This window comes from Mytilus galloprovincialis, chromosome 8 (assembly GCF_965363235.1).
Source record: "Mytilus galloprovincialis chromosome 8, xbMytGall1.hap1.1, whole genome shotgun sequence".
Classification (NCBI taxonomy): Eukaryota; Metazoa; Mollusca; class Bivalvia; order Mytilida; family Mytilidae; genus Mytilus; species Mytilus galloprovincialis.
Window position 1 is genome coordinate 46571379 of NC_134845.1, and position 27057 is coordinate 46598435.

Sequence of the window (27057 nt, forward strand, 5' to 3'; positions counted from 1 at the left end):
GCATTACGTCGTTGATAGCAACTGCTGTTATCAAGTAATAAGCAATTGCAGATATTGATCCAAGAATAATCATAGCTCTCTTCGACATACATTTATACAGAAGACGGGAAAGACCTACGCCAATCGTCTGTGCAAAACTTATCAATGCTCCAAACAGCCCAATATATACAGCATTCCAACAAAATGGAGAGTTCATAACATATAATGATTGAACGTTACCTCTTCCAATACTTGGCAAAACATTAAGGGCAAATACAACTGCCAGTATAATATATTTGTATCTCAAAGGATCCTTTTCAATATAAATTGATAATGCATTTTTAAGATATTCCAGCTGGGAGATACTAGTTAATTTTTCCGTAGTCTGTACGCTTTCTGGGAGAAATATGATAAGAAGAACAAGTAGGCAGGCCACACTAACAACTAAAACAGCTCCATATAAAAATTCCCAAATACTTAATAACATAACCCGAGCTCAAAGCACCTATAGTTACACCAACCCCAAGCATTATTTCAATAAGGACGATTCCAAGTAATCTACTTTTCCCATATTTAGTTAAATCTGCAGCAAAAGAATATGAAGCGGCAATTAAACTTATCCACATGCCACATAGTCCATCCACAAAATAAGCAATAATAAGTGTGTAAATATTCCACTCTAGTTTTATTGCTAATGCAAAGAAACCAGACTTAAATATTAGACCAATCGTAGGAACAAGTAATGCTGTTCTGCGTCCAATTTTGTCACTCCATGATCCAACCATTAAAGACATTAAAAGCACTGGAATACTTTGTGCCAAATGACAGTATGCACTCCAGTTTGCAGTTTCTGATTGTACTTCTTGTTGCTGTTTGAAACGGATAGATGAAGTATTTGCTTCACATAATGATTGACGAGATGCCGAAACAACACTGGTGATATTCTTTTGTCGTTGAACAGCATAATATCCATACTGCGTCTCAGCAGTACCCAGAACAACATTTCCATAAATCATCAAAATAATTATGATTGGCATGAGAAAATGGCGACATGTTAAACGTTGAACTGATTCCTCGACTTGTGATGCAGGTCTGCCCTTTTTCACTTGTTCGGTCATCTTTCAGTAATCTTCTATTAGAAACGTAATAAAAAAATGTATATCAAGCTAATGGCAAAAAATACTAATTTAAAGAGTAGGATTTAAAAAAGACCGCTTTCCTTCTATGCAGATTTTATTGTTTTTCTTTGCCTCAGGGCAAATGTCGTTCCTATAAATGTTTAAATAAAATATATATTGTCATTGCAAAGCAGCAAAACTTACCGACAAAGAATTTCAAATATGTATGTACCAATAATATCAAGTAAACATTTTGTTTTAAACCAAAGTTATCATTGTGGGTACATGAAATAAGCTTACATAATTAATTGATAGTTTTAATTTTTATTATTATCTGTTGATAAGATTTAGTATCTCCACAGGATCAAAGTGTAGACGTACGAAAACAGTCTGCTTACAGTGTATATTTAATAATTCATTTAGTCTGTCATACAAGTGAGAGGTTTAGCTAGCTATAAAACTAGGTTTATCTCAGCATTTTCTACGTAAGAAAATGCCTGTACCAAGTCAGGAATATGCCAGTTGTTTTATGTGTTTGAGCTTTTGATTTTGCCATTTGATTAGATACTTTCCGTTTTGAATTTTCCTTTGAGTTTGGTATTTTTGTTATTTTATTTTTAACGGTGTTCCAACTAATTCCTGTATTCCACTGCATGAAAGTAGAAACAATAATAATAAGACAAACACATAGCTATCAGTCGACGAAAGACCGATAAAACAATGTATATACCAACAGATGTGAACAGAAAAACAAAAATTCACAAAACATATCAAAAACTAAAGATGTGCAACTCTTGGAATGATATCAGGTGCTCTGACAGGAAAAACCTTTCCTGTCTAACTAGTAGCCCTGTTGGATTCTGTCATGATTGATGGTACAGAAACAAAACAAAAATTAAATGACATTTGGTATAAGTATGTCTGGTATCTTTGACAATTTAATATAAATAAAGGCAACAGTAGTATACCGCTGTTCGAAATTGATAAATCGATTGAGAAAAAAACAAATCCGGGTTACAAACTAAAACTTAGGGTAACACATCAAATATAAGGGGAGAACTACGACACAACAGAAACACAACATTAAAATGTAACACAAACATAAACGAACTATAACATATAACACAGGCCATTTTTCTAACTTGGTACAGGACATTCTAATAAAAAAAATTGTGGGTTAAGTCTGGTTTTGTGTCATGCCAAACCTCCCGTTTATGGCAATGTTAAATATAACATCAAAATGAAAACGTTACATAATAGGACTACAATAAAAATAAATGGGGGAATATATAGGACAGAGAAACACACGAATTATAGCTTACAAAAGGTGCCAGGTTTAAAATTTAATACGTCAGACACGCGTTTCATCCACACAAGATTAACCAGTGACGCTTTTATGAAAAAAGTTCGAAAGCCAAAAAAAAAAACAAAAAATCCCCAACGGTCAAACTATGACTCAAATTAGCATACTGTAAACCAACTTAATTTTGCGAGCGATTTATTTTCGCGACTTTCGCGAGTAGAAAAATAACGCGAAATTAAATCGTCACGAAAATGTATAACTTGGATCTTTCCTCATCAAATTACATCAAGACAAAAAGAAAATCGCGAAATGAAATCGCCGCGAAGTTGACTAGCTGGGGATAAACGCGGAATAAAGTATCCGCGAAAATAAGTTGGTTTACAGTATGTTAAACCTTAGTGCATTTGTGTGTTAATGACATATCACATGAGAATGTTTTGATTTGCCAACAAGAAGTCTGTTTGAATTAGTACATATTTGAATTTTGTAAATCTGTAAATCTGTGCAGATCTGTTCAATTCTAATACATACATTATCTTTATTGATGTACATTTTAATATTTAATCAGATGACATGCTCGATTTAAATTGGATCGAGTAATTGAAAAATTAAGAAGAACGAGTATATCTTGGAAGACAGGATTCATTTATAAGTTAACACTGGCCTTTGTACATATTCAACTTGTTGCAATAACTGCGAGTACAATAAACTGTTAATATTAAAACACTTTTAAACTGAATTAACATTGTGTTCTTATGCTGTGTTGTAATCAGAAACACATATGACGTTAGCTATATTTGGCAAACCCTTTTTGAATTTGAGGTCCTCAATGCTCTTCATTTTTGCACTATATTTCCCCTTTTTAACTTTATTTATTCAAGTGGAACTGATGAGCCTTTTGAAGACGAAACGCATAAACATCACGGTTTATTTTACGTGAAATACGCAGGCCCAGGCTTGATAACTTTGATTCGTACTTACCGCCGACGGCAAAGTATAACTTGTACTGATAAGTTTGATCTAAAATTATCACATTCTCTAATCGTTTACATGTACTGAAAGAAAACTTCTATAAAAAATATCAGCTGATCGTCACATTATGAAGCCTTTATGAAATCATTAGCTTGCTTCTCAATGACTTGCAGATGATACATTATAAATATGCATCTCTCTTTAATAATTGTCTCATTGACAATCATACCACATCTCCTTATCTGTTTATTCTACCTGGTAACTGATTTTAACTTTCTTGCATATGCCATAACAAATTTATAAATGAAACCCTTACGTTTTTACGTTATAATTATGCAAAAGGATTCCTTTTTTTTTAATATGAAGTTTTAACTTATAACCTCAACGATATTGTATCTACATATAAATGTTTATTTGCTCTACATTTGTGATGTATACATGGCCTAATTGATAGTGGAGTAAATATAAATTGTACTATCACGTACAGTTTATGATAATAACATACATAGTACATGATCATTTACTAAATATGCTTTTTTTCAGAACAATTAACAGGATTAAAGCATATCGGTAATGAAGTCGTCTATCTAGTATAAATAAATATTCTACAAATTTATATACGTGTGATAAGAGTATTTATGAAACGGTGGTGTAAATTAGATTACACGGAACAGATTTAACATGAGTGTGCACATTGGTCAAAAAGGTATTTGGTCACATTCTCATACATATTTAGATAACTCTTTAGTCCTACCATGTTCTAGAGTCATACTTATATAGTGAGTTTAAAATGACGTAGGGTAATTTTACAATGTTAGTGAAAATAATATATATTGACAAGCATACTTTAAAGAAGCGAGTGGTTTGCTGTTAGTTTACCCTGTCACCCAAAAACTAATGTGTCGGTGAGTAACTGAATCTCAAGTATCCAAGTCAATTGCTTTAAATCTGCCATGTTTTATTCAAATTGCCACAGCTGAATCAATTGAAACATTGCCTTATCTAAAACACATGTGATTATCCCAAATTACCCAAATTCAACTTCTCCTTCCCCAGCAGTAGCATACCAACAGTTCTAAAGTATGGCGTTCGCATAACTCAACTGATATTTTACGCGCGTCCATATTGGCATATGGACTGCATAAATAGTGGTGAGCTGCAGACGCAAAACCTAGAGCCTACATCTTGAATCCGCCCTTCACAAATTTTATTTTCACAATTATGAATCGTTCACCTTATCGTTGTTATAGTGTTACATTATAATAGTTATCAAAGGTACAAAGATTATCATTTAGTAAGCCAGACGCGCGTTTCGTCTACATAAGACTCATCAGTGAGGCTCATATCAAAAAGTTATAAAGCCAAACAAGCACTAAGTTGATATAAAGAGACGTATTTTTGGACTATAAGATCCCCAAGTATCGGATAAGTTTTCTGATCTATAGCGTAACCGGTTATGTCCCATGATCTAGAATGGAAATTTGACAGTGTGTGAATTTGCATAGCCCACTATTCTGTCATAGCAGGAGACGCTAAGTTTAGCCACACATCCGTCCATGCTTCGTTTGGAATTCCTGATTTAACCGTAAAAGCCTGTTTTTTTTAACTTGAGGTGTACAATGTATAACCCATACATGACAGATTTACGAGATTTGAACATAAGATAATTATCTGATGTTGATTTTAATATTCAATCTTAAACTTTGCTTAGATGTACAAAACAAGGACAATCTACTTAATTTATACATCAACCGAAACAAAAACTTACTTTTTACTTAATCAGGTTTGGTATACTAATTATTTTATAAACTTAGTCAGTATACTTGCTTGTTGACATAATATCCTGCGATTTTTACTTTTAATAAATAACCAATACGATGAATGAATTGCAAAGGATGAATGATATTACAAACTATTAACATTTTTTTTTTAAATAAATATATTTATCGCTATTTTGTGCATTTTACCTTTGATCTTTTATTTGTGATAATTTTTCATATCATGATACTTGCTAGAGATGGAAAATTATCGCTAGAAACTAAGGAGGCACGTGCGAATGAAATTGACACGAAATTGACAATGTCGTCATAGGTAAAATATCGATAAACAGATTATCATTGGTCATCTCAACTCGATTGCTTTTCTCGCTTTCGTCGGCTCAAGCGTGAAAATCAATCTCGTTGAGATGATCAACGATAATCTATAAATACAACCTATTTTTTTACATATTTTCGAGAAAATCAAATCAACCAGGCTTCTTTGCTCTTTTATCTTTTTTTGCATTAGTTGTACTCTCAAATTTACGATAAATTGTTTTATGAAAAGGGCGCAAAGCAAAAACTATCACCACAAGACTAAATAAGTACAGATTTAAAGAATTTACGAATCAGCAACCAATGACACACATACTGACAAGAAAAATAATAGCATACGGTATACACGTTTATAAAGACAAGAGTCGTACGAACTTTTCAGGAATCTAGTACAATTTTGAAATCGGGTGTGATACTTTTTTCAAATGAACTCAAAAGCTTCTCTTTAATTATGAGTGTGATTTGGATGAAAGCAAATAATGACCATGCAAGAAATAATTATTTTTGCTAGTTTTTTTCTTAATTTAGCTTTTGTTTTGTTAAACACGTGTACAAGTATTATGGAACTAAACATCAACAAATAATGGGGAACATACTGTTTTCCACAACAGAATACCTTACATCAGATAATTTTGCAAGTAAAAAACTCGTTTCGTTTGACAATTGAATAATATAGTGAAAATTAGTGTGTTCAGATTATGACTTGTAATTTTTCTTTGGCACGAGACAAAAAGGATCCGAAATGTGTGTTCCCGTTTTCCCGTGTTCACCTTATTAAAACATGGTACACAAATGGAAAAGGGCAAGTGTTATAATTCAGATATACCTCTCGAATGTAGCTTACCAATAAGACTTATTACATGGTAAGTGCTAGCATGTGCAACACGACGGGTGCCACACGTGAAGCAGAATATGTTTACCATTCTTGAGCACATTAGTTTACACTGGTTTTTGGTGGCGATCGTTTTTCTGTTTTTGTTTAATGGTATTGTCAGTGAGTGTTCGATTTATTTTGATATCTTTTCGTTTCATTTAGATATATCATAGATGAGTAATGTAATACCTATGTATCCAGGATAATCTAATCGTTAATAAAGGCTTATTTTATATAGGGAAGAAAGATACGAGAGGTGCAGTCAAACTCATAAATCGAAAATAAACTGACAACACCATGGCTAAAAATGAAAAAGACAAACAGACAAACAATAGTATACATGACAAAACAAAGAAAACTACAGAATAAGCAACAAGAAACCCAAAAGAAACTAGGGGTGATCTCAGGTGCTCCGGGTGGGTAGGCATATCCTGCTCCACATATGGCACCTGTCGTGTTGCTCATGTTATTACAAATCCGGTAAATAGTCTAATTCGGTAGGTCACATTCATGAACGGGAAGGGGATTGTAGATACGACGTAAGGAACTTTTGCGATATCATCTGTGAAACGGTTATTTCATAACGGTCAACCAACTCGTGATGGCGTCAATAAAATTTACGAAGGGATGCTTTCAACTTCACCATTTGGAACTCTTGGTTTAATAGCTTTCTTGTGAGCATCAACCCTCTATAAAAAAAAATCATGATAGGAAATACAAGCACGGGAATATCGTATCAATTGGGAGATATATACCCCGTATGCAGGTGCTGCTGAAATGTTGCTACTTAGAAATGGAAATTTCACAATTAGAAAGCTGAAATCATCTCTTTTGTCGAAAGTTTGGTTTTCAGCCGACCCTCATTGTCAATTTCTAGCTTTAAGTCAAGATATGAGGCCGACTTAACTGTATCTGTAGTATCCTTTATCTCTAGTTTTTCAAATATCTGTTTTACAAATCAAGTTAAAAACAAAGACTGGTTGAATTGTATGAACTTTAATAGAAGCAAGGTCGAATGTGTCCACAGGGTTAGGGTCTCCTGCTGTGCATGCATCACTCTATACCATGCAAATTCAAATTCACTCAAAATGTCACATTTAAATAACTGTTGCTGTAGATGCGATTTGTTCGTATGCCATATTGGTATGTCTATTCTTAATTAATTAAAGCGATTGGCACATCGGTAAACCACTGTTGCTTATATTAAAATTTTATACCTTTACATATTTCGCTTCAACTGAGGTGTTTGATTACAATATCAATGAACATTGTCAAAACTTGACGTAGGTCGTGTCACTTGTTGTGTTATTTTCTGAGCAACAATTAATTAAGTCTTACAAACTTAAAGTGTTTATGATTTTTATCTACATTGTATTCCTTTTTCTTTTCTTCTTTGTTTGTCAGCATATACAATCTGCATTAAAAGAGAAGATATTTATTAAACTCTTTTATCAAACTGTTTCTTGTATCAATCATATATGAAAATCAATAATCTTCTATATACACATGTATATTAAAGAACTACAATGTTCAGCAAAATGAAATGAACAGATGATGTGGTGGTTTTTTTTATGTATATACATATAATAAGAGAGTATAATGATTTCACTTGTAGTATGTTTTATGTTCATTTATTAAAATGCCAAAAGATGGGGGGAAATATTACTCATGTTAAAAGATATATGTATTTCCGTTTTGATTTTTTTCTTGTAATTTGATATATGAGTTATTTTATTTTATGTCGACTGAACAGACTATGCAAACGACATAATGAGAAAATCATTTGAATTATGTTTTTATTGGTAAGTATAAATTATTGAACTAGAATTATATAATTTCGTCTCAATGATATAATTGTTGCGCAATAAATATTCAAAATATACAAACAGAAACAAATATATATGAATGTAAATGCTGAACGTAAGGTCGAAGTAACTGCATTCTTTTATTAAATCTTTGAATGTCGAGCTGTATTATGATATACATATATTTATGTGCGGTTCGTGTATGATTTTGAAGTATGCAATTTCTTCTATTGTGTTTTCACATTAGTTGTAAACCGGTTTTAGTGGTCAGTATATAATTAAAGTTCGTACGATATTAAAATATCGCGTTTTTGGCATTGATCATTGTTGTACGTTTGTTTAGAACTGAAGTCTAATTTTCATTAAAAATTCTGTCTTTAATACATTGAAGCTGTGTATATAGAATTAATATGTTTTGTATATATTTTGTAGATGCTTAATTGCTGTCTTTTATCGGTTTTGTTGATCAAATTGAGATTTTGTGATGTTAATAAAGGACTTTTTTCGAGGATGTGCATGGTTTCCGAACTCAAAATATGAACTGTGAAATTTACGTTTGAAAAAATGTTTTGATCTCGTGTTACTAATATTAAAATTGTGATGATAATTGTGCCTAACATTACCTATGTTTTCTATTATGCCTTTATCGTATAAAGGTACATATCTGAATGCGCTCAGATATGTATAATACCAGGGTTTCCGCTGGCGGTCGCCATTTTCGCAATTTGCGAAAAAATAATAATTGTGGCGATAAAAATTCGTCATTTGCGAAAGAATTTGGCGAAAGAAATATATATAACATTAATTTTGTTTTCCTCCATCTTGTTTATTTACTTTTTTTTCGAGTTTCTCGGACTTTACCGGATCAGACTATACTCGGAATTTACCTTGACCTCATTAAGATTTGGACAGAAAATCAATAATCAGCTGATTGCATTTTATAGCTATCGACAACAAAGGACTAATTAATAAAGGTGTTGATTGAATTGTTTGACAACATGATATGGTTAAATGGCTTCCACTAAATGTCACATACATAATTTATTTACCACTTTGTGACGCACGTGTTTGAAGCAAATTTTTGACGTCTCCTCTCCTTTTGAAAATAGTTTAGAAAAGAAAGCTGTTGTGACGAAAACTGTTCAAAACCAAGAAAAATTTCCGATTTAAAACTTTAATTATCCATTTACTTAATATAGGTAATTGATTAGGGAGACTACTTTAAAGTCGTTTGAGTGACACACGTCACGGTTTCAAGCATAGTTTTACGTCTCAACTTTTTCATTTATGATGGTCAAGAAAAGAAAACTGTCGTTTTATATGAAGAAATATATCCAAAAGGTTGGGAACAACCCCTCGAATGAGAGTAACCCTTCAATGTAATAACTACACATAAAATGAGGGTCAATTTCATGTGATAAAAACTTTTGTTTTGTTGTAAAAACCACTTTTTAGTACATAAGGGCGAAATCATCTTATTTAAGGGAAGGAAAGGGGGAGGGGGGCGGGGGGGGGTAGAAAAAAAAGATAAATTTTAAACTAAAAATATATTTATGTTACTTGGCGAAAAAAATAATAAAGTGGCGAAAAATATATTGTTTTGGCAAAAGAGGTGGCGAAAAAAATAATTGACCCAGGGGAAACCCTGTAATACACAAAAAAATCTAGAAGGATTTAGCACATAGATATTTTATGTTCGTTTAAACACAGTGAATTTAGAACATACCTGAATTCTTGCATCGATTGACTTCTATGTAATTTGTTTTTAGGGTTATTGCGCTTACGTCTCTTTCACTTAAAGTCAGTGCAGCCTATTTTGTCTAATTTGTATCATTAACAGCAGAAACAATTCATTGTATACATGCATTTATGAATTTTGAATATTGAATAGTTACTTAAATTTTTTAATGGAAATCAAGTTGAAATCAATTTGTTTACATAAAAAGCCGTAGTGAAGTTTAGCATACCTAATAAATTAATGAGTTCAAATAATAATTTATTCAGTTTGTTAATAACTGAATGACAATTTACCGATTCCAATACAGTGAAAAAATGTTCGGTCTCGAGTACAAAGTACACAAATAACGGCAATCAATTAAAGCAATATAGACTATTAATAATTTTAAAAAAGCATAAATATCTAAAATTGGTACATTACCCGAAGAATAATAAGCCAACTATATGGCAACCTCCAAAGGCTAGCCAAGAGAATCCTCTATAAACCGAAACAGTTCCGCCATATAGGAGGTTTGAAAGCACAGAACCAATAAGAGAGCACCCAGAATCGATGGCGGCTATACTTCCATAAAGTGCACCTAAAATTCAATTATTTTGGTTTAACATTGAAATGAAATGTTACCTTATTGATGTAGGAAATAGTACCAATAGATCTAATGGTCAGGAAAGGTTTTCAAACCATTATAACAACACGGGTACTGTCTACATCCGTTCAACGACAACATTTCTATTAAAAAAATTGTATTTTTTAAATAACCGAATACTATCTATTAGATCTCGAATCTTCTTTTTTATTGTTGAAAGGTCGCTGTTTTGTATGTTTAAGAGCGTGATAGAAATTCTTACCACTATCTTTATAGTAAAACGAATTTCAAATGGGTTAGTCATTAATTTCCCTTATGATAATTTTTTGTTGACTCCACTGCGAGTTTGTTTATTGGCATTTTTGCGATATAATAAGGTTTGTAGTAACGTCTTTGATTCCACAATCATAAGTAATGTACACATAACATTAAAACTATAAATGTGTTAAAACATTTACTAGTATTGAATTTATTTCAACCTACAAGGACTTTTGTGTGAAACTATGCTTTCACATGCAATAATATGATAAAACTGGCATTTCACACGCAGAATTTAGGATTATGATGGTTATAAAGGTACCAAGTGTGACAATTAGCTTTCAAATCTATATGTTTTGGGTTAATAAATACTGTTTTAAATAAAAGATGATGACTATAACATTACTTATAAAATCATTGTTTCATTAACTTAGAAATAACATTGATTTACTTATTCATACATTGGAACATGCCTATAAAAATGTTACACTTGAAATCAAAAATGAATAATTAACCTCAATGTTTAGTAGTAGAAGTAAAAGTTCATACTTCACACCACTGGTACCGGTAGGAAATATAAGAACGTCAAATATGTGTATCGATCAGATAATTTATCACATTGTTTTAATCATGACAAAAACTTTTTATTCAGATTTTCATTTTGCTCAATATTTCCGAATAACAAATAAAAACTTTTTTATCTTTCGACTGAAAAGCCTCAACAATTATCATTAGTAAATCATAATATCACAAATTGAGCAAAAAACAAATTGTGTTATACATTTTGTAATTCTTTACTTTTGTAGATTGGAATTTACCCCCATAACACCTCTACCTCTACATAGCATTGTAATGCATTAAAACTTTTTAGATTACAAATAATGAGCATTATTGATGATATTTGTTTGCTTTCCCTACCCTTAGTTACATTGCCGACTTGAGTAAAGTTTCTTAGAAAACTGCATAACTTTCACTAGCAAAGTCCATAATCAAATGGCAAAATTAAAAGCTCAAAACACATCGAACGAATGGATAACAACTGCCATATTCCTGACATGATACAGTATTTCTTATGAAGAAAAAGATGGATAAAGCCTTGTTTTATAGTTAGCTAAACCTCCCAGGTGCATGCAAATTCATTATATTGACAACGATGTGTGATAAAAGAAAACCCCAGACATATTAGGTAAATTTGTAAAATATAGGGATAAGGGAGTCAACCTTATTAAGTAATCTAAATCTTATTCACTATAAAAACAAATATATTAATACAATTTTTTTAATTTGATAATTAAGAAAGGAAACTAACTGTCAATACAGAAGGATACCTATTACCTTGTCTTTCTCTTGGTGTTATTTGCGACATTTCAGATCGTATTACAATAACTGGAAAGTTCAGAAGAAGACCTACCACGGGAGCTGAAAATACAATAGTAAAGCAATAATACACATGTTAAATCAAATTAGTGTTAATGTGACAGTATTAAAAATTTACCATCATTACTGGTTTTATGTTGTATTTTGTTTTGCGGTAGTAAGTCATTAGTAAAAGAAATTGTAAAAAGGAGAATGACAAGAATGTTGAACGCCGGGAAAAAATCAAAACTGATTGTCCGTAATAAGATGGCAAAATCAAAAGCTCAAACACGCCAAACGAATAGATGACAACTGTCATATTCCTGATTTTGATACAGGCATTTTCCTTTGTAGAAAATGGTGGTTTACGCCAGGTTTTATAGAAAGCTAACCCTCTCAGTTGTATGACAGTCGCATACAATTCAATTATTGACAGTTTCCTTCCCTTTGTTTTAGCTCATGTAAATATAAAAGATTGCTTGAGTTTCAGTTGATGGATAAAACATGTACTATTTGTGAACCCATTTGAATAAAAATAACTACATTTACATAAAAATAATGTTTTTGAAATTGACTGTCAACTGAAATGAATGAAACATATGATATGTACAAACAAAATCAACTGTAAAGCAACGACCAATTATACTAAAAGTCATGTTGCAGTAGAAATGTTTATGTTTTTTCGAAAGTGGACAAGCTATATAATTGTATTTTGATACTGATGTGTCCATATGTATATGTCAGTATGTGATTTTTTTTAGTTCAAAGGAATTAGAAATGTATAAATGTGTTTTTAATCTTTTTATTAAAGTTATCTGTGTCGTTGGTGTGCAGATCTTTTTTTAGATTCAATCAAACTATTATAGTTGAACACAGTTTTTCATTTGTAATTATGTTGATTACTAGTAATTGTATTTACACGTTTTGACGTAAGTAAATGATAAATTATCCACCAGTACTTACTCATAAATATCATTATATCGTTTGTAGCAAGTGCTGTCAGGACATAATAGCCAATCGCAGAAAGTGAACCAATAATAACCATGGCGTCTTTTGACATACATTTGTAAAGAGGCCATGCCAATGATACGCCCACAATTGTTTGAGCGACACTTCTCACTCCTCCAAACAATCCAATACGTACAGAGTTCCAACAGAAGGGAGAATTCATTACATAAAGTGATTGAACATTGATCCTGCCAATATTAGGCAGCGTTTGAAATGAGAATACTATTGCAAGGAGTATGTACTTGTATCTCGTAGGACTCTTTTTGAAATAGAAAGAAACTGCATTTTTAAGATATTCGAATTGTGTCGTAGATGTTATTTTATTTGTTGACCTTTTGCTCTCTGGTAGTAAACTAATCAGAAAACAGAGCAAAACTCCTACCCCAACCATGAGTACAGATCCGTATAGAAATCCTAAAAACTTAATAATATACCCGGATGTGAATACTCCTAATGCAATACCAACGCCAAGCGTCATATCTACAAAAACTACACCAAACATTCTACTTTTCCCATAGTTTGTCAAATCTGCAGTAAAAGAATATGCTGATGCTAAAAGGCTTATCCACATTCCACACAAACCATCAACGAAAAAAGCGATCACAAAGGTATATATGTTCCACTCCAGTTTTATACCTATTGCAAAAAAGGCAGATTTAAAAATTAAACCAAAAGTAGGAATAATTAATGCCGCTCTGCGTCCAATCACATCACTCCATGATCCAACCATCAAAGACATTAAAAGAACCGGAACACTTTGTGCTAGATGGCAGTACGCATTCCAGTTTGCAGTTATGGATTGTATTTTCTGTTGCTGTTTGAACAAGGGTGAGGACTTATTTGCCTCACATAATGACTGACGTGCCGCTGATACAACACTGCTTATATTATATTCCTTTTGAACTGCATAATAAGCAAATTGAGTTTCAGCCGTACTGACAACAACATTCCCGAAGGTCATTAGTATTATAATTACTGGCATTAGCAAATGGCGAATTCTTAATTTTGGTACTTGTTCTTCCTCCGGTTTTTCTTCATCTTCTTTTTCTTTAGACATTTTGTATATTCTGAAATATATTTTTATATGATGATAAAATTATTTCAACTTTGCCAGTCTCTAGTCAAAGTTTTCATGGAACTATTCGGCTGGTTGTTACCGGCTTGTTTCTTTTGTTACTTTTGTTTTTTATCTGACTTGTACGACGTTTCAAGAAAGTAATAATACATTTTACAAGACTAAACATTTGAGAAACTTAGATAGCCATAAAGCAGTAAATGTAAGTTACAGTATAAACTCCTTTATTTTTTTCATTTACCTTCAACCGTGTTCAAGAAAAAAAATCAGGAATCTTATAATTTGATAAAAAAAAAGAACCATTTCAAGTAAAAGATGAATGTTGTACACATTTAAGACTTTTTAGAATGCAACTTCGTAAAAAAGTAATAATTTAGCGGTAAGAAGGATAACGTTTAATTTTTATGGATGAAAAGGAAAGCGGGGAAAAGGGGGGGGGGCTAATTCATTTTAAAATAAACGAATGTGATCTTTATTTTTGATGAAAAAATGCAGAATGTGCCATTCATGACATCCCCCCCCCCATCCCCCTTAAAAAAATCGTAAGAATCGCTCGTTTGTTGCCAAATACACGAATTTAACATTCAGTAGTGGAGGTTCCCGGGGGTTGGAACAACCCTTTTTTTATGATTAATGCATTTAAATGGGGACATAAAGTTGCCCCCTCTCTTATTTGTCCTGGATTTGGACCTGGACCCGCCACTAATATAAATTCGATAACAATATAAATGTATCAAAAGAATGAATTTCCTACTTCATAAGTGAATGAAATGTATAAATTTATGAAAAAAATGGATTTTGTCTAAATATTATATAGATTGAGGCATATACTTTATTTTTTTTTTTAAATTCATGCTCGTCTCTAGATCTGCGTGTTTTGATCGGGATTAAACACGTGTTACATTATGATCCACTCGCAGCTTAAATTACAGCCCAAAAGTTGATGACATAAGTTGAATGATTTTCTTCTAGATTTTCTGCTTATTTGGACGTGTATTACATGAACGCTTTTTGTTTATAGGATCAATCGTGCATTGGTGAGTTGATAGGGATTTTATCTTTTGATAAGATTTGATTTTTATTTATTTATTTCCTGTCTTATTTTTATTGAAATATACACGTCATTATCATCATATCTTTACTCTCAGTGTTGTCCAAAATACTATTCATGTCCATATATTGAAGAAAACATTTATTGACCGAATATTTTGCTTCATGAAGGGCTCGGACGCGGTATGTTCTTTTTTGAGTATATTAACTATATACTTTTCAACGCTACCACCCAAATGTTTTTGCTTAAATTAGCACTATTTACGGTATTCGGAAAATCAGGAATCATGCAAAACATTAATTTGTCATCTGCTTGACCATTGTTGACCATAATAATTTTTTTCTCGTAAAATTTGGGATCAAAATATCTTTTTTAGGAGAAACCATACACCCCCCCCCCCACCCACCTTTTTGAAGTTAAATGTCTAAACCCTTAGTGTACTGATATGAATAGTATTTTACTGGAAAAAAGATATTGATGCTAACGTAAATATTTTGTTCAATAAAAAGACAGGAAATAAGTCGGTGAACCAAAAAGTTCAAATCTAATTGAAAGTTAAAGTGCCCATGAACTCACTTATCATGCACGAGTGATTCTATTCATAAAAGGTGTCCGTGTAACAACTAAAAAGAGTCCGTGTATCGTCTAAAAAGAGTCCGTGTAACACCCGTTATTCGAGATGGCTTGTAAAACTAAGATTTATTGGCAGTATTGACCACAGCTTTTTATTATTAAACACAAATTTAAATATGTACACATATAGATTCAACGATATATATTGTTCAACTAGATAGATTCATAGATAACTAGATTCATAGATGTATAGATCATTTTTTGGTTACCTCTGGCAACCTACAGATAACTAGATAGATAGATAGATGTATGATCCTGGGATACAGCGATCAACTAACTTAGCTGTTGGATCCTGGGATACAGCGATCCACAAAATGTACTTTTAATATCACTAAAATATAGACAACTGTAACTGTAGTTTATCACACGCAGCGAAGTTGCCAACACATTTTTCACTTTTTAACGATCAAATGTTTCTATACAACCAACATCTAACTGACTACTGCAATTTTTGACATCACATGGCAAATCATCAATGGAGAAGAATTTTTCATACTGGAACTCTAACTACTCGTATATACATGTACCTGAAAATAAAAAGAACAAAAGAGCAGTACCCAAACAAAACTAAATGGTTTAACTATTTATATAGTGGAGGGAGGGTGGGTATTTTCAAAATACTTCTCTCTGTAATTATACACGTCTGTTCACTTGCAGCTCAAAGTTAAAAAGAACGCTAACGTCAAATTGACGTCACCACTATACATCTTATCGACTACATATGAATTTATAAAGGAAAGCACTGCAACGGCGGAGATTAAAACTTTCCACTAGAATAACCGAATTTATGTATATTACATAAATTCTATTATTCGAGATGGCTTGTAAAACTAAGATTTATTGGCAGTATTGACCACAGCTTTTTATTATTAAACACAAATTTAAATATGTACACATATAGATTCAACGATATATATTGTTCAACTAGATAGATTCATAGATAACTAGATTCATAGATGTATAGATCATTTTTTGGTTACCTCTGGCAACCTACAGATAACTAGATAGATATATATAGATAGATAGATGTATGATCCTGGGATACAGCGATCAACTAACTTAGCTGTTGGATCCTGGGATACAGCGATCCACAAAATGTACTTTTAATATCACTAAAATATAGACAACTGTAACTGTAGTTTATCACACGCAGCGAAGTTGCCAAATTGATTAGGTACGGTATATGTCAAACTCAACCGTACCTGATCAACCGCCACTAAAGTGGGGATGAAGCTGCGATAGGACTGTGGCCAATACTGTTTTAAAATTACTTAAGATGTACACATACTATATAGTACCAAATGTATCTGGATATGTATAAGAACCAGAACAAATAAACATTTCAAGCGCACCTTGCAAATTATTCAGAAATATGTCATTTCCTAGATCAGTCAAATGAACACCATCTTCCTTTAAAAAAGTACTATTAGGAAGAATATCTGGATACTTTATATAATGCCCCCCATTCTTTAACACGAATGATGCAATGGCACTATTTATCCTAATTCTGCATGCCATCATGCTATCCTGACTTATTGAATGACGCCAATTTGTTCTCGGTAAAATTTGAGACCAGACAATCGAACTATTGGGTAGATAACTTTGTACCTTCTCCAAGGTGGCCTTGATTTCATTCCTTAAAAACCCTAGTTTTGTCTTCCCCAAATCATTTCCAGCAATATGAAGGACAAGATATTTCGGCGCTTTTCATATTTCATCAGTCTTTTTATTGTTGATTCCAAATCTTTTAAACCCATGCCACCATACCCTTGCCACCAAATTTTAACTCCTATTCTATGGAGACCTAAATTTACACCACCTGTTCTACTTCTTGCGTGTACAAATGCATTTCTTATCAAAGATGGCCTACAATTTAATACATGTATGTATTGACATGAAATATTCTAAATTGACCATCAAATTCAACGAAATTTATTCAAAATTGTGGTATTCGTATATAACTTTTGAAAGTATCGGAATTCCAACGACCCATTACTTTAATTTGCTCATTAGAAAAACCAAGCATAGTTGCTGAAGTAGCACTACCGATTCTAAATGAGTGCGTCCCATACTTTGATTGATCAAAACCAATATACCCCAGGGCTTGTTTTAGAATTCCTGAAAACTGATATCGAGTCATCGGAGAGCCATCAAAGTGGCAATATAATTGACCACTAATTCGAGGTCGAATCTTTAAATATTCTTGCAGTAATTTTACCGGACAAATTCCAACATCTGATTGTCAGGCCACAAAAATTGAAGTCCCTCGACTTAGCTGGTCTGTTTTTGAGGACGCCAAGTATATTTTTATATTATGATTAGTAACCTCCACATTTTCATGTTTATGGCATAATTAGACTCTTCTCTGCCACATGCAGTTTCATTTCACCAACTCGCAGAAATGCAAAAAATCCCATTGAAAAAGCACTAGAAAATAAGACAGCTTCATATCTGGAGCTACAAAATGCGGGCAAAATCTTTATAATATTTTTAACAGATCTAAAGTAATAGGTAATCTACTGTCAGGTCTTTTCAACTTTGACCTTGCCATTCCATCAATCATTTTCCTTACAACAATTAATGGAGACATATCTTCGTAATTATTAATCTTATTAAAAACTGATAGCTGAGATATAACATTTCACCGTAGATGGAGCCATGTCCAAGCAAGACATGTATGCAATGAACTGAGTAATGTGGTTCAATGGTATTGGAAAACTATGATCTAAATCAAAACTATCCCTAAATTTAGCCAAAGCATTTAAAGCTCGTATTAAGGAGCAAGCGAACAATTAATTAATCTGTTTGTTTCAGACTCAATATCAAATGTCTGAACTCTTCTGGGTTGTTTTCTGGAACCGACTCGGCCCCGGGTGCTAGTTCCCGGAATCTCTTCAACTGAAAACGAGAAATCGAGTCTGCAATTTCATTTTTACAACCATCAATATGTTGTGCTTTAAACTGAATATTGTGCTGCCTTGTAAAAAGAACAAGGGGGCGAATAATTGCCATCACACGCTTCGATTTGGCAGTTCTTTTATTGATAATGCTAACTAATTCCATATTGTCAATTCGAAATAAAATCTTTCGATTTTGGAAATTTGATGCCCATATAAACATAGCTAAAACAATTGGAACTAACTCTAAAAAAGTAATGTCCCTCATGATTGGCATATTTGACCATGCTTCCGGCCATTTATATTGTGCCCATTTACCATCAAAATATGCACCACAACCTAAATCAGAGTTACCACAGCTGTCAGTGTACAAATGCAACGTTTCATTTGTTATCCACGTGTTTTCTGATAGATAACAATCTCCGTTAAAATGTTCCATAAAAATCAGCCAAATTTTTTCATCTTCTCTGAGATCATTATTTATTCTAATTGAATAAAAAGGCTTTTTATTTTTTATAGACCCTATGACATCATAAAACCTTGACCACTACTGTCTTGAATATTACTATTAGATACATTTAAGGACACATTTGAGATAGTATTCACTGGTTGCATATATAACAACCAAAGCTCATTGTCTATATTACTCCATAAACTGGATGGTTCATGAGCTTTTCTTAGTCTATATTGCTCATCATAATTTTTCCAACCCATACCTTGGTTTCTTTGAGCCCCAAGGCGTATTGTGTGCATGTATTTTAACAATTCCTTAAATCGGTTTACGTGCACAGCACAATAAATATAAATAAAAATGATGAAAGCATCTGTCCACTTTTCAATATTTGTAATTTTTGATTGTTGAGAAATGGGTTGTAAAATGAATTCCTCTTGAGCCCATGTCAACTTTTGTTTGTCAGAACCCGTGTTGACTAATTTATTTAATAGACAAGCTAAATCTATGAATTCCCCTTTCAATATTTTTTCTTTAATTGACTGTGTTACATTTATGCCTAGATTCTCATGAACACTTTCAATTCTATTAGGAATTTGTACATAATCATTATTGGTCACATTACCTGTTTGTGACACAAACTGTGTGTTATCAACAGTTGGCTGGAGGTCTATTGCTCGTCTCGGTTGCCATGGTAACATGTCCGGAATGTGGACGGAGTTGTCCTGATTGCTAGAAAATGTTGGCATCAACATTCTTGTCTTTGATACTGTTGAAGTTGTTGGTATGGCAGCGCCGTCATGTCCAGAATTTGTATAGATAGCCTCAGGCCTTGTAACCGTCATAGATGATTGTACTGACGCCCGTGACGAAACTCCCTTCGACACCACCGGGGTCCTTCTTACTCCAGCTCTCGCTGATGCTGTACGCTTCCTGGTACCTCTTCTCAACATACTGAAACTCACAAATAGATTTATTTATTCATTTATTTTTATTAAATTTATTTATTTACTTATTTAAAATTTATTCGTTTTGTTTGTGTGTGTAACCAAAAGTCTTTAATCAATGACAATATATCTTAAAGCTGTAGCCGTTCAAACGATGTATGTATCGTTTTTGTTGAATTGATAGTATGTCGTGTTCTACGAAGTAATTACTTCCGCAGCAGAATCACTGGGTGAATTGTTCACCAAATATAAAGTCACAACAAAAATATCATTTCTTTAACTTAAGTCGTATTGTGATTAAATAATTTTTCTTTTATTTCATATTCGGCATCACGTGGCGGCCACGCCGTTTCGAAATTCAACAATTTCTAACTATTTTACAATTCTTTTTTATTAAAACAATTTTTTGTATTATCCATATATCTCTTTGCCTATTATACATATATAAAATACCAACTTTAATATCCACTATAGCAATTCAACTTGATATTTTCAAAATACTTCTCTCTGTAATTATACACGTCTGTTCACTTGCAGCTCAAAGTTAAAAAGAACGCTAACGTCAAATTGACGTCACCACTATACATCTTATCGACTACATATGAATTTATAAAGGAAAGCACTGCAACGGCCGAGATTAAAACTTTCCACTAGAATAACCGAATTTATGTATATTACATAAATTCTATTAATATACTATTTTTCTATAGCTCTGCAGGGGGCAAAGTCGTACAAGTTTTGTTGGTATTGCAATTAAGTTATGTTTTGTTGGTATTGCAATTAGTTATTATTTGTTATTTTGATGTCAAATTCTACCATGAAATATTATTTATATTTGGTGTCCCACTTTTTAAATAATTCTTTTTTATAGTTGCTCTTCCTTTTCTGATTTTTTTTTACTCATGTGTTATATTTTGTAAATAAAGTTTTATTACATATGACAAATCGTATATGGATATTTTATATTTCAATGAATAAATAAAGACAAATATAATACTATCATACTACCATAACAAATATTTATTTTTTGAATCAGCACTGAATTCAAAACACAATTTTAAATTTGCATACTAATAGAGAAAATGTACATGTTATAATTAGTAGCATGAGAAAAAAGCACTAATATAACATAAGAATTATTTCTATGAGATTTCTATATAGTTTATATTGGGAAAAACAAGTCACTGATATACACATTTGAATATTCAAAGTTCATTTACTTTCTAAGTTTGAGGATGAAAGATGCTGCATCACCATACTGAATATAGTCAGTTGTACCATTGTGTCGGGTTTCCTTCAAAGTTGTGAATCTTTCTTCTATTTCTCTATACTTCTTTGCCTTTCTCCTCATTTTTGTACATAAAAAAGGCCGTTAGTTTTCTTGTTTGAATTGTTTTACATTGTCATTTCGGGGCATTTTATAGCTGACCATACGGTAAGGGCTTTGCTCATTGTTGAAGGCTGTACGGTGACCTATAGTTGTTAATATATGTTTCAGTTTGGTTTCTTGTGGAGATTTGTCTCATTGGCAATTATACCACATCTTCTTTTTTTTATATTTTTACATGTATTATCTTTAATATTATAAAGATTACCTTGGATTATTAAGATAGGTAACCAAGCAGCTGCGCAAAATTTGCTCTGCCGAAAATAACGAAAAATTAGTATTAAACATACTAAACGAAGATTCAGAACAGAGGCAGAAGGAATTTAAGTAAGCATTTATCAATTGGATAGTTTTTTGTGACATTTTCCCGTTTCTATCGAGTTAAATAAAAAGTATTTTTTAAGCCGACAACGTCGCCATCGAACGCCGCCATTTTCTTATTGTTCAAAAAAGTTTTCTTAGCAACGTAAGATAATCTGCCTTAATTTTGCAAAAATCCCGCAATATTTAGTGTTATAACGTCAAAAATAAAATGATGGAGTCCAATGCTGGTAATCAAAATATGGAAGAAGATATTGTTGAACTACTTACTAGAATTGATCACCGATTAGGTGTTATTGAAGGAAGGACGGATAAAATAGAAGCATTGATAGAAAACTTGGCGAGCTTACGAGTAAAGTGACAAGCATTGAAAAAGAAGTTGACAATTTTAAAAAACGAACAAATACATTAGAGAAAGATGCAGTGGAATTTAAAAAAGAACTAACTGAAGCTAAGAGAGATATTAATGAATTGAAAGGTGCCTCTAACGCCGCTAACAAAGTAAATGTGTCAGATCTGCGGGAGAAAATTTTAGACCTGCAATGCAGGTCAATGCAAAATAACCTTGTTTTTAGTGGAATTGAGGAGAAACCCGAGGAAGATACCAAAATCGTAATTCAGAACTTCATTTCGAATGAACTTTCAATTAAAAAAGATATACAGTTTGGAAATATCCATAGGTTTGGTAGGGCAGACAAAAATAAGGGCAAACCACGGCTTATTGTTGTGAAATTCGTATATTTTACTGACCTACGAAAAGTTTTAGAAGCAGGGCCAAAGTTAAAAGAAAAACCTCAGTTTGGGATGAACTTACAATTTCCTATCGAAATTGAAGAAAGGAGAAGAAAATTATATCCTGTCATGAAAGACGCGAAAAGAAATGGGAAAAGAGTTAGTCTGATACGTGACAAATTAAGTATCGAAGGCAAAGTTTATTATTCTAAAAACAATATAGAGGAAAGCCAAACCTCCCCAAAAGAAAATAATGATACTGTAAGTAGGCCGAACAAGAGATCTAGAACTAGCTCATCGTCATAGGAAATCGCAGAAAATACAAATGTATATATATAAAAACTTTGAATCATAAACAGTGTAAGCTAAACTGCCGTGAATATTAAATTAGAAAATTAAAAATATTAAGCTTAAATTTATATGGAATTAATGTGGAATTAAGACAAGCATGAAATATCCCGAATTTATTGACCTTATAACCAAATACGATATATTATGTTTCCAAGAAACCAAAACCAACAACTGCGACCATTTATTCCTGCCTGGCTATACTTTCAAAATGAAAAACAGATCAAGCTTATCAAATAGACGATCCTAATAATTTGTTATAAAGATGAGATTTTAAAATATGTCCGACTTATAGAAAATGAGAGCAAATTTGTCATGTGGATTAATATTTCATCCCAATACACAAAAACGGAAATCGTATAAATCATGGTTTGACAACGAATGCAGGCAAAAAAGAAAAAGACAAGGCGCACTCAAAGATTATACAGACTATGTAAATCAGAATTTTGTACTTTTAAAATATCTTACTGTATTTGTTTACCTTAACTATTGTAAATGTATCTATATTGTATCTTTCTCTGTAAACTTGTATTTTAAAATTAGTTTTTAGAGAATAAAGTATCTATCTATCTATCTATCTATAATAAACACAATTTAAAAAAAAACAATATTATTTTATTTAGTTTATTAAAGTTTCTGTAATATATGTAAACAAGTTTGTGGGAATACATTTTGTTTTTCTTTTCTAACTCTTTGTGTTGCACAATATGAAGGATAATTGACTGATTATTAAGAATTTTATATTGCATAAAATTTATACAATTAAATTTATATTAAATTAAGCATAAAAGAAGCAACTTTCCTACTAACTCATGTTTTATTATGGATTTTTTTCTTTTAAAACCATAAAAATGGTCACTTTTATTAAAAATAATAATTTAAGAGAAACAATTCACTAATTAAATGTTGTTAAAATTGCTATAAAAACACAGAGGTTTAATTTGTTTATTTAATATTTTTATCTTAATTCACATTTCGCCTCAGTTCAATTCCCATCTGGCCTTAGTATATTTTTTACCTGGAATTCACAGCTAAGGCGAAATGAGAACACACCCGACATTGCACTCATTAGTAGTGCAATCTATTCCAAGAAGCTGATTCTTCGTTTATTCACTTGTCTACAGATACCGTCGAAAACTGTATGTATTACTCTAGATGTCTATTTGGTTTTAACTGTTTAGGGATTGCCGTTTTGTCAGCTTACATTATAATCTACCTCTCCCTTTGACGAAAATAATTTATATTTCCTCAATGCGTGGTGTCAACACTCCTGGCTTAATGGTTTATTTTATAATTTGTCCTGACTATAGACAAATTGAGGGTAAACAAAAATAGACAAACATGTTGAGATAAACAACAAAAAAACTTTAAAGAGTTGTCCTTACCTTTTGATAAGCACATTACATTTGAAGGGTTTTTACTAGATTTTGATGATTAATCCCATTTTTCTTTTTATTTCGATCATGAAGGTAGATTCATTATAACAAATGACACAGTGTCTAAATATTACCCTCCGCAGTTTTGATTTCTGGATTGTTCCTCCGTATATACGTAATTGTGATTATTTATTTATGCAGCGAATTAATTCCAACAAGAATTCGATTATATGAGGTTTTTTTATGATAGAACGATAAGAAAATGCTAAAAAGAGGAAATGCGTGTTTAAATATTCGCAAATAGTTTCATTAAAATGATCAAAATCGAACTTGTCGTTTATTGCTATATATCTGTTTGGTTTGCGATCATTATTTTGTACATAAATCAGGCCGTTAGTTTCTTCGTTTGAAAGTATTTCATGGCCTTATATTACTGACTATGCTGTATTGGTTTTGCTCGTTTTTGAAAGACATACGGTGATCTATTATAAGTTATTAGATCTATGTCATTTTATTTCTTTTGGAAATAAGACTCATTGGCAATAATACCACATCTTCTTATCATTATAGTTACCATATTATATTCAAAAACAACTTACCTTTTAAAACTTGTTTATATGTGAAATATATGTTACGTAGTACAAAATATGTTTCTCAACACACTATTTGTTTGACATGATTATCTTGATAATTATATTAGATAGTTGAAATGTGTGTATTTGTGATAATTTATCATATTGTACACCATACTGTTCGAGCGCCCAAACCTTTTAAGCTGTATAAGCTACGGTTTCTGCAGTAGAAGTTAAAATAAATCAGGGTCACTGTAATATATCATTTTCTATTAATTACTAAAGATGATTCGGAGAGGCTTTAATTTGTTTTAAAAGGAAAGGTTAAATGTAACAGCGAACATTCTTAATTATCTGTTAAAGTACATTTGTCAAATACATTGATTTCATTGACAGAGGGTGTGCATTGCTGACTCAGGAATCATTTAGGCAGAATTGTTCTTGGTTGGTAACATCACCAGAGAAATGATATGTCGTTGTTGTCAAAGCGAATTAGAAATACGTTGTGTCTGAACGAATACTTGATATATTATCCTTAATACATGTATGTTATGTTCTCACAAAATTGTTTCTGGGTTATTATCTCATATTACACAATATAACTTGCATTGATCTGAGCCGTCCGTTCTGTGTTGCATGCGATGTAGCATAGCTACCATTCCATAGAATCAGATATCACTACCTGTTTTTATTCAAATTTATATTCCTCTTTTTACTACCAAGTATTTTCTTATGTGTGTGTGTTACACTGTCGTTTTTTGTTGTTGTTGTTGTTGCACTTAAGTGTTTCTGTCGTTTCGTTGTTTTTATCTTATAGTTGATGTGTTTTCCTCTGTTTTAGTTTGTATCCCAGATTTATTTTCTCTCAATAGATTAATGACTTTCGTACAGCTGTATGCTACTGTTGCCTTTATTTATTTCTACTCATATATGGGAATGCTTTGCATTTATTTGTAATCTTCGCAAAGTGTTTTTAAGTTATTTTTCTTGCCATATTTTTGTTTTGTAATGTAAAAGGATATAATAACGTTTTGTAAATTGATTAAGGTAGATAGCGTGTCTTCCTCTTTGATTTTGAACTACCAGTAAACAATTGGTCTAGATCTTTAATAAGAGAGAGTAGTAAGTAATGCATGTGTTAGAATTTTCATTTCAATATAGAAACTGACATGTTTTATTTTACACATAAAAAAAAACAACTATAGTTTCAATTGTTCCCCCAAAACTTTGCCACATAAGGGGAGAAAACCCAAAAGAAAGGACAGATGATTCAGATAGCGTTACTTTTATAATAGAATGTATAAGGAATTAACCAATTTTATCATGTAGCAAGAAAACCAAAAAGCATATTACTAGACCTATCTTTTCATATTTTACATCAGATTTCTTTTGTGTAGTTTACGTTCAATGGCAGAAAATTGGGTTTTCCATGTATAATCTATACAGATCTGTCAATTTTGCACAATCTGTAGCACGAAAATAAGCCCCGTGACCCATTCTTTTAATAATATTTTTGAAAAAAGCATGATATAAATTACATGTTGACAAATTATATATAAAAAAATCTATGGATAGTGGTGCATCAGCTGTTTTAAAAGTTTATGAGGGCTCGTGGCGGATCCAGTCATTTTAAAAAAGGGGGGTTTCAACTATATGTCCCAATTCAAATGCATTGATCGGCCTAAAAAGGGGGTTCCAACCCCCAGACCCCCCACGCCTGGATCCGCCAATGTCTGTCTCAAAACCATTTATATAATGGTTTACTTTTATACATAGTGACTTGAATGGAGAGTTGTCTCATTGGCACACATATCATACAGTGGAGATCACTTCTAAGCTCTCATTAGAACTGTCAGAATATTCTGTCATAGAACTGTCAGAATATTCTGTCATAGAACTGTTCTAACCTGTCCTAGAACAGTTCTACCTAGAACAGTTCTACCCTAGAACTGTTCTAAGTAGAACTGTCAGAATCAGTTCTAGGTAGAACTTACTAAATCAGTTCTAGGTAGAACTGTCAGGATCAGTTCTAGGGTAGAACTGTCAGGATCAGTTCTAGGTAAAACTGTCCAAATCACTTTTAACCGTAGAACTGTCAGCAGAACTGACTTAATCAGTCAGGACTGTAGAACAGTTCTAAATGACGTCACTGCAGTAAGGGCACTTTAGAATTTAGAAGA

At 32.2% G+C, this 27057-nt stretch overlaps 1 protein-coding gene across 1 annotated transcript; it reads right to left on the reverse strand.

Moving 5' to 3' along the window:
- Window positions 1-7533: 7533 nt before the first annotated feature.
- LOC143043325 (lysosomal proton-coupled steroid conjugate and bile acid symporter SLC46A3-like) lies at window positions 7534-24980 on the reverse strand. The gene is made up of 5 exons (XM_076215693.1): window positions 24905-24980; window positions 13043-14154; window positions 12059-12142; window positions 10303-10459; window positions 7534-7753 (listed from the first exon to the last, which is right to left on the reverse strand). The coding sequence occupies exons 2-5, from the start codon at window positions 14142-14144 to the stop codon at window positions 7663-7665; spliced, it is 1434 nt and encodes a 477-aa protein (XP_076071808.1). The 5' UTR covers window positions 14145-14154; window positions 24905-24980; the 3' UTR covers window positions 7534-7662.
- Window positions 24981-27057: the final 2077 nt, after the last annotated feature.

Bases quoted from the DNA above. Each gene is read 5' to 3' on its own strand.
- LOC143043325 (XM_076215693.1), bottom strand. From the start codon at position 14,144: ATGTCTAAAGAAAAAGAAGATGAAGAAAAACCGGAGGAAGAACAAGTA. The intron at 10,460-12,058 runs GTAATAGGTATC...ATTGAATTTTAG, and splicing joins AACACCAAGAGAAAGACAAG to GTGCACTTTATGGAAGTATA. The intron at 7,754-10,302 runs GTAATGTACCAA...CTTTTAATGCAG, and splicing joins GTTGGCTTATTATTCTTCGG to ATTGTATATGCTGACAAACA.